A 9,562-nucleotide genomic window follows, 5' to 3' on the forward strand; every position below is an offset into this window, starting at 1 on the left:
TCTACACACCTAGACACACACATCCACACATCTACACACCTAGACACACACATCCACACATCTACACACAGACCAAGACACTTCATATTCTCTTTTCTTCTTTTTCCTTCTGTTTCTATTCCAAATGCTGAATCACAGGGGTGGGGGTTCTGGGAAGGGGAGAACGGGGAGAGGAGGAGGGGACGATGAGGGGGGGGCGAGGGGCCCAGTTTTAGAGGAACTGCTGTCTGGCGGTGGAAGTCAGCCCAAGGGTAGAATAGTTGTGCTGGAGTCAGAGAGAGGTGAGGAGGGCTGAAATAATGCTTTATTTCTCCCTTCCTCTGACTGGGAGAGCATCAATTCATTTAATCCATTTTTTCTGTGGATTCGCTCAGCCTTCTGGACTGCCACTGCCTTGCTCTCCCCCTTCCTCAGGGTACAGGGGGGCTTAGGCAGCACAGTGATGTGAAAGGCAGTAAATGATCATATCCTTGAACAGAGGTTGAGCCCCATGATGATATAAATAAGAGTGAATAGGGGAGGGAGGGATAATGAGGGGGGAGGGGTGCATGTTGAGGTCAAGACAAATTGGCCCGGGAAAGAAAAGCTCTCAGAATGTACTTATCCTAGACTCTCTTGTTTTCTCTTTTCCTCTGCTTTCGTTTTGTTCTGCGTCTGATACTCATTGGTTATGGGTGGGGCTGAACAACTAAACACCGGGCTAAAGGCTAATGATGTGTGATAGCTTTCTGTTCATGCTGGTCTAGGATCTGTTTTGTATTGTTTTTGCCTGGTGCGGTGGTTAATGTTCAGAATAGGGAAAGCTGATCCTAGTATAACATAAAGTGATTTCTGATATGAAACTGGACTGTGTGCTTCCGATTATGTCCCTAAATACCTGGAATACCACATTGTATCTCTAAAGCCAGAATATTTTGTGACTGAGTTAAAATAGTATTGCAGAACAATCCTTCACTGTAGATAGTGATGCCACTGCTCTGATGGAGAACTGTGCTAAGAGTACTAATATCCTCCTCTCTTACGAAGTACTAAAACTACCTCTTTTGAGGGCAACAGCTTGTGCTCTCTCTCTCTCTCTCCACTCTCTCTTTCCTCTTCCTCTCTCGTCTCTCTGCCCTCATCTCTCTCTCCCTCCGCTCTCCCTGCCCCCCCCCCCCCCCATTTATTCCCTACCTCCCTCGTGGTAAATCACTGTTCTTCAAGGGGAATCGGAAATCATGAATAGGTCTGCCTATGAATGCTAACAATCACTGAAACATTCTGAAGCTAAAGTCGTGTCAATGAACCAGCCCTGATCTGAATAACCAGTAATTAAGACTTCCATTAGCATCTCATTTCAATGCTGAGCGCCTCTGAGGAAGTCAGTAATTCTGAGTCCTCTGCAACTAGTGCTCCTCATTCAGTAGTAATAAAGAGGCGGATGAGTGGAGCTCTCATTATCACACAAGTGATCTCAACACACTCCAAGATCTCTACATGAGGAGCTAAACGATTAACTCTGACAAGACTGACACAGAGGGTTCTTGGTGTGTGCATGTGTGTGTGTGTGAGAGAGAGAGAGAGAGATAGAGAGAGATAAAGATGGATAGAGAGAGACAAAGATAGATAGAGAGAGAGGTGAAATGGGCCTTTATCCTCAACGGCATGTGCTGTACCTTCTCTCTTCATTCCACAGGCCAGACACTTCTGGTAGCGACAGTACTGGCAGCGGTTGCGCTGGCGCTTGTCGATCAGACAGTCCTTGTTGTCTCGGCAGGTGTAGGTCAGGTCCTTCCTCACTGTCCTCTTGAAGAAGCCTTTACAGCCCTCACAAGCTGTACACTCCATAGTGTACCTGGGGACAGACAGGCCATCTTCACTGAGTTTCATTTTTAAAAGTACAAGAGTGGCCATGAACAGACATTTAACACACACTTCACACACACATATATCCTCAATTTATTGAACTTGATTAGATACTGTTTGGCCAATAACAGTGGGGTGAAAATGGTGACTATAAGTGTACTGTACGTTACTATGTTCAGACATTGACAGTTCTGTCCAGATGAACAGTGTTTCTGGAAGATCATTGACCAAGCAGAGATTCTGTTGATATTAACCATCTCCTTCACATCTGTCTGATATGAGGGAAAGTGCAGTGGAGTAACACTCAGTAACTTCCTATCTCTGATGCTGCACACACCAGACACTTTCATTCCTGGTAGACCAGTGGAGGCTGCTGAGGGGAGACGGCTAATAATAATGGGCCGGAATGGAGTGAATGGAATGGGTTCAAACACCTGGTTGTCAGTACCATTCCATTCACTCTATTCAGCCATTTCACATCCATTATTATGAGCCTTCCTCCCCTCAGCAGCCTCCACTGTCATAGACACACCTTATACTTCCTCTTCGCTGGGTTAAGTAAGTACAGTATATATGGTGTATTAGTGAGGCCTTTCAGTGAGGCTGTGACTGTTTGTGATGAGAGGGGTGTGTGGTGTGTGTGTGTGTGTGTGTGTGTGTGTGTTGTGTGTGTGTGTGTGTGTGTGTGTGTGTGTGTGTGTGTGTGTGTGGTGTGTGTGTGTGTGTGTGTGTGTGTGGTGTGTGTGTATATGTGTGTTGTGTGCGTGTGTGTATAAGTGACGTGTGTGTGTGTGTGTATATATGTGTTGGTGTGTATATTGTGCATGTGTGTGGTGTGTGTGTGTGTGTGTGTGTGTGTGTGTGTGGTGTGTGTGTGTGTGTGTGTGTGTGTGTGTGTTGTGTGTTGTGTGTGTGTGTGTGTGTGTGTGTGTGTGTGTTGTGTGTGTGTGTGTGTGTGTGTGTAGGGACTCAGGTGAAATGGTGATGACCATGGTGGTGTGGCTGTCTCCACAGATGACGTGTCAGCGGTTTGTGTGTGTGTTTGGGTATGTGTGTATATGTAACCTTAGGGCACCGACCTGACGAGCGGTCCCCGCAGATGGCACAGATGTGTTTGGTGAGGGAGAGGGGCATGCACCCTTGTGAGGGCTGGGCGGGCACCTTCATCACCCCGTTGAGACCCAGCGGGGGCTTGATGTCCTCCGAGCTGCTGACCGAGTTCATCGGGGAGTTCAGCTGGAACATCAACACACACAAACACAACCACAGACAGGTCACAACGCCACTCCGACCCCTGACACTCAGAATGTCCGAAACGTACGCACACTTCATCAGATTACATAGAAATGGAAACAGAAATGTGAGGAAGTGTGGTTACTGAACATCATCAACCAGCTCTGCTGATCAGCAAGAGAATGATGAATGTGAGATCTGGTATAGGGAGAGCAGAACTCCGTTTTGAGTCCAACAGCAAAGAGAAATGGCTATGGCTGAGTATGTATCCATGCAGATAAGCTGACTGGGAGGTTTAATGCTAACTACAGCTGGGCAGTAGTTCCAGTAGCAGACTGCCTGTGTTTCAGATCTAAAACCTGTCGCTGCTGGATCCTGCACCACTAACCCACAGGAGTGCTTTAATTCATGCCCCTCAGGCCTCCAACTGCTCAGAGCTAGCATAACTCTAATGCAAAATGTAGCAGTGCAGCAGAATAAAGAGCCAATGTTTGTTTTAGCAAGAGAAAGTGCAATAAGTTAGATCAGGAAAAAGTGCACTTAGCTCTGCTGTGAAACAGCTCTGATATTGTTGATGTCTCGCACCGTGTAGCCTCGCAGGGAGCGCTACGAGACACTAATCAGCACAACTCTGCTGTTATCACTGGAGTTCCTACAGTTACTAAGGGCATGCTTTAGCTAAATTACCCCACAACAGTAATGACTGGATAGCCAACCATTAGTACAGCAATGGAAACATGTCATTCTTAGAAGCCATGTATCTTTCGATGCTGTAAAACCATGATGCTAAAATGACCCAAATAAACCCCAAACGTACAAATAATTAACTTTGGGAAAACTGAAAATGAAAGGAGCTGAATGTGCTAATTATTTTCATGGAAACATTCAAGAGCTCTAGAGATTCTACAGCCAACAACAAAAAGAGTAATATAAAGTGTGTGGAAGTAATGATATTACCGTGGTATTACCAAGTGATGTACCAGTACATAGAGTGGTCATGAACAGACATTTAACACACACTTCACACACACACATATCCTCAATTTCTTGAACTTGATTAGATACTGTTTGGCCAATAACAGAGGGGTGAAAATGGTGACTATAAGTGTACTGTACGTTACTATTGTCACGCCCTGACCTTAGTATTCTATGTTTTCTGTATTATTTTGGTCAGGTCAGGGTGTGACGAGGGTGGATATGATTGTTTTGTATTGTCTAGGGTTTTTGTATGACTAGGTGTGTGTGTGTGTAGTCTAGGCATATGTAGGTCTATGGTGGCCTAGACTGGTTCCCAATCGGAGGCAGCTGTTTATCGTTGTCTCTGATTGGGGATCCTATTTAGGTTGCCATTTTCCAGTTTGGTTTGTGGGTTATTGTCTATGTGATGTTGCATGTCTGCACTCAGTGTTTATAGCGGTCATGTTCGTTTTGTTGTTTTGTATTAGTTTGTTCAGTATATTTCTTTATTAAAAGAAGTATGTATTATAATCACGCTGGGCCTTGGTCTCCTCTCTACGACGTTCATGACAACTATGTTCAGACATTGACAGTTCTGTCCTGATGAACAGTGTTTCTGAAGATCATTGACCGAGCAGAGTTCTGTCTGATATTAACCATCTTGTAACGGCAGTCTAAGTCGTCCTCCTCCTCGGACGAGGAGAGGCGAGAAGGATCGGAGGACCAATGTGCAGCGTGGTAAGTTTCCATTATTTAATACACACGAAAACAATACACTATACAAAATAACAAAAAGAACTAACCGTAACAGTCCCGTGTGGCACAAACACTGACACAGGAAACAACCACCCACAAAATCCCAACACAAAACAAGCCACCTATATATGATTCTCAATCAGGGACAACRMTTGACAGCTGCCTCTGATTGAGAACCATATTAGGCYGAACACAGAAACAGACAAACTAGACACACAACATAGAATGCCCACCCAGCTCACGTCCTGACCAACACTAAAACAAGCAAAACACATAAGCACTATGGTCAGGACGTGACACGCTATGCCGATTAAGCTTAAGTAAGTACAGTATATATGGCTGTATTAGTGAGCCTTTCAGTGAGGCTGTGACTGGTTTGTGATGAGATGGTGTTGGGGTGTGTGTGTGTGTGTGTGTGTGTGTGTGTGTGTGTGTGTGTGTGGTGTGTGTGTGTGTGTGGTGTGTGTGTGTGTGTGGTGTGGTGTGTGTGTGCTGTGTGTGTTTGTGTGTGCGTGTGTAAAGTTGTATGATGTTGTGATTGATGTGTTGGTGACGTGTTTGTTGTGTGCTTGTGTGTGTGTGTGTGTGTGGTGTGATGTGTGATGTGTGTGTGTGTGTGTGTGTGTGTGTGTGTGTGTGTGTGTGTGTGGGTGTGTGTTGTGGTTGTGTGTGTGTGTGTGTGTGTGTGTGTGTGTGTGTGTGTGGTGTGTGGTAGGGACTCAGGTGAAATGGTGATGACCATGGTCGGTGTGGCTGTCTCCACAGATGACGTGTCAGCGGTTTGTGTGTGGTGTTTTGGTTATGTGTTGTATATGTAACCTTAGGGCACCGACGCCTGACGACGCGCGTCCCCGCAGATGGCACAGATGTGTTTGGTGAGGGAGAGGGGCACATGCACCTTGTGAGGCTGGGCGGGCCAGCACTTCATCACCCCGTTGGAGGACCCAGCGGGGCTTGATGTCCTCCGAGCTGCGCTGCGAGTTCATCGGGGAGTTCAGCTCGAACATCAACACACACAAACAAACCACAGACAGGTCACAACGCCACTCTGCCACCCCTGAACACTCAGAATGTCCGAAACGTACGCACACTTCATCAGATTACATAGAAATGGAAACAGAAATGTGAGGAAGTGTGGTTACTGAACATCATCAACCAGCTCTGCTGCATCAGCAAGAGAATGATGAATGTTGAGATCTGGTATAGGAGAGCAGAACTCCGTTTTGAGTCCAACAGCAAAGAGAAATGGCTATGGCTGAGTATGTATCCATGCAGATAAGCTGACTGGGAGGTTTAATGCTAACTACAGCTGGCAGTAGTCCAGTAGCAGACTGCCTGTGTTTCAGATCTAAAACCTGTCGCTGCTGGATCCTGCACCACTAACCCACAGGAGCTGCTTTAATTCATGCCCCTCAGGCCTCCAACTGTCAGTAAGCTAGCATAACTCTAATGCAAAATGTAGCAGTGCAGCAGAATAAAGAGCCAATGTTTGTTTTAGCAAGAGAAAGTGCAATAAGTTAGATCAGGAAAAAGTGCACTTAGCTCTGCTGTGAAACAGCTCTTGATATTGTGATGTCTCGCACCGTGTAGCCTCGCCAGGGAGCCGCTACGAGACACTAATCAGCACAACTCTGCTGTTATCACTGGAGTTCTACAGTTACTAAGGGCACTTAGCTAAATTGACGCTATGACTTTGGCATCCCACACCATACAGTAATGACTGGATAGCAACCATTAGCAGCATGGAAACATGTCATTCTTAGAAGCCATGTATCTTTCATGCTGTAAAACCATGATGCTAAATGACCCAATATAAAACCCAAACCGTACAAATAATTAACTTTGGGAAAACTGAAAATGAAAGGAGCTGAATGTGCTAATTATTTTCATGGAAACATTCAAGAGCTCTAGAGATTCTACAGCCAACAACAAAAGAAGTAATATAAAGTGTGTGGAAAGTAATGATATTACCGTGGTAATACCAGCTGATGTCCAGTACATAGAGGTGGTCATGAACAGACATTTAACACACACTTCACACACACACAACCTCAATTTCTTGAACTTGATTAGATACTGTTTGCCAATAACAGAGGGTGAAAATGGTGACTATAAGTGTACTGTACGTACTATTGTCACGCCCTGACCTTAGTATTCTATGTTTTCGTATTATTTTGGTCAGGTCAGGGTGTGACGAGGTGGATATGATTGTTTGTATTGTCTAGGGTTTTTTTTATGACTAGGTGTGTGTGTTGTAGTCTAGGCATATGTAGGTCTATGGTGGCCTAGACTGGTTCCCAATCGGAGGCAGCTGTTTATCGTTGTCTCTGATTGGGATCCTATTTAGGTTGCCATTTTCCAGTTTGGTTTGTGGGTTATTGTCTATGTGATGTTGCATGTCTGCACTCAGTGTTATAGCGCGTCATGTTCGTTTTTGTTGTTTTGTATTTAGTTTGTTCAGTATATTTCTTTATTAAAAGAAGTATGTATTATAATCACCTGGGCCTTGGTCTCCTCTCTACGACGTTCATGAAACTATGTTCAGACATTGACAGTTCATGTCACTGATAGAAACAGATGTAGAAAGACTCAGTCCGTCCGATGAACAGTGTTGTCAAGTCATTGACCGAAGCAGAGTTGCTGTCTGATATTAACCATCTTGTAACGGCAGTCTAAGTCTTGCCTTCAAGCCTCTTGCGAGTCCTGACCGGAGTAGGCCTCGAGACAGAGATGCAGAGGCTGAGAAGGATCGGAGACCAATGTGCAGACGTGGTAAGTTTCCATTATTAATACCGAAAACAATACACTATACAAAATAACAAAAAGAACAAACTAACCGTAACAGTCCCGTGTGGCACAAACACTGACACAGGAAACAACCAGCACCACAAAATCCCAACACAAAACACAAGCACACACTATATATGATTCTCAATCAGAGACAACGCTTGACAGCGCCCTCTGATGAGAACCATATTAGGACTGAACACAAAACAGACAAACTAGAACACAACCAATAGAATGCCCACCCAGCTCACGTGCCTGACCAACACTAAAACAAGCAAAACACATAAGCCTATGGTCAGGACGTGGACAGTACCCCCCTCCTGAGGTGCAGACGATCACCGAACACACCCCCTAAAACTCAAGGGGAGGGTCTGGGTGGGCATCTGTCCGCGGAGGTGGGACGGCAATTCGGCCGGACGCAGGACGAGGACACCACCCACCATTGTCTTTGTCCCCTCCTTAGCGTCCTTGAGTGGCGACCTCGCCCCCCCGACCGTGACCTAGGAATCCTCACCAAGCGTCGGCCCACTAGATAGAGGCAGACAGCTCAGGACAGAGAGGACTAGCCTCAGGACAGAGAGGTAGCTCAGGACAGAGGGCTAGCTCGCGACAGAGACGGTAGCTCGGACTGAAGGTGCCTCGACATCGGATACATGGAGCTCGCGAGGACTCCGAAGAGATGGCAGGCTGGACATGTCGTCGACTAATGCGATGTCGGCTGAGAGCTGGCTGCGCCAGTGACGCTGAACGCTGAGTGGCAGCTCATGACTGGAGGCAGCTGCATGACTGGAGGCAGCTCACATGTGGGAGCGGGCAGCACTGGAATAGTAGTCATGACTGGAAGTGCGCATGCTGCCGAGCTGCAAATGCAGCTCGACTGGAGGGCTCAAGACGTGAGAAGTCATGACTGGAAGAAAGCTCATGACTGCGAGGGCCAGCTCATGACTGAGGCAGCCTAATTGACTGGCCAGGGCAGCTCATGCAAATGCTGGCGGCTCATAGACTGAGCTGCGCGGCTCTATGACTGGCTGGCGTGCCTCTGGCAGGTCACCTGACTGGCTGGCCGGCTCGGCATCCGCAGTCCTGACTGGCTGAGCGCTCTGGCAGCTCTGACTGACTGGCTTGGAGGACGGCTGGCCTGGCAGCTCCAGACTGGCTTGCGCGGCTCTAGCGGATCCTGACTGACGTGACGGAGCTCAGTCAATGGCACATCCGTGGACAGCACGCCGGCGCGGCTTCTAATGCACCTGGCGCTGGCGCCAGTAATCTGCCGATGGCTCGAAGATGGACATGATGCCGAGCTACGGGCGCAGACGGATGGCTTCATGACGGCCGGTCTGGGCTAGACGCTCGACGGCATGCGCGTGAGCAGGAAACGGTCCTCAGACGGCCGCCCCCCCTCTGGGCGCAGGGCCAGGCAGCTCAGACAGGCCGCCTTGGTGCAGGCAGGGGCCAAGCATCAGACGGCGCCATTGGATCGGTGCCGCTTGTTCACGAGCAATCAATTAACGCAATGTGCCAGCTCGCTGGCTAAGGTATTCCACATCATAATTTAATGACTACTACGATAAACAATAACACATATACATAAATACAAAAAAGAACAACCGCGCTAACAGTACCGCTTTGTCGGCGCACCTAAAAACACTGACACAGGACAACACACCCATCCCACAAAATTCCTCCAACACAAAACAAGCCACCATATGATTATGAATCTCAATCTAGCGACGACAAACAGATTGACAGCTGCCTCTGATTGAGAACCATTATTAGGCTGAACACAGAAACAGACAAACTAGGACACACAACATAGAATCAGCCACCCACTCACGCTCCTGCACCCAACACTAAAACAAGCAAAACACATAAGCACTATGTGTCAGACGTGACACATCTCCTTCACATCCTGTTGATATGAGGGAAAAAAAAAAAAAAAAATGTGGCAGATGGGGAGCGTAACACTGAATAACTTCCCCCGATA

The 9,562-nt window shown here is 47.1% G+C and overlaps 1 protein-coding gene and 1 long non-coding RNA gene across 3 annotated transcripts in view; both read right to left on the reverse strand.

The window, feature by feature from the left end:
• The window catches only part of LOC139026649 (uncharacterized), an 8,266-nt gene extending 7,190 nt beyond the window's left edge, over positions 1-1,076 (reverse strand). Inside the window, exon 1 of one of the 2 annotated variants that reach the window (XR_011478510.1) lies at positions 40-1,076. This is a non-coding gene — a long non-coding RNA (uncharacterized lncRNA). Of the gene's footprint in view, positions 1-9 lie in introns of both variants that reach the window. The other variant, XR_011478513.1, reaches the window with a different exon arrangement.
• Positions 1-9,562, reverse strand: part of LOC111960836 (retinoic acid receptor RXR-alpha-A) — a 177,398-nt gene that overhangs the window by 36,856 nt on the left and 130,980 nt on the right. The window contains exons 4-5 of the mRNA XM_070443263.1: positions 2,835-3,081; positions 1,656-1,940 (exon numbers count right to left, since the gene is read on the reverse strand). Of these exons, the coding sequence (XP_070299364.1) occupies positions 1,656-1,940; positions 2,835-3,081 (532 nt within the window). The remainder of the gene's footprint in view (positions 1-1,655; positions 1,941-2,834; positions 3,082-9,562) is intronic.

Source organism: Salvelinus sp. IW2-2015, linkage group LG4q.1:29 (genome assembly GCF_002910315.2).
Source record: "Salvelinus sp. IW2-2015 linkage group LG4q.1:29, ASM291031v2, whole genome shotgun sequence".
Lineage (NCBI taxonomy): Eukaryota > Metazoa > Chordata > Actinopteri > Salmoniformes > Salmonidae > Salvelinus > Salvelinus sp. IW2-2015.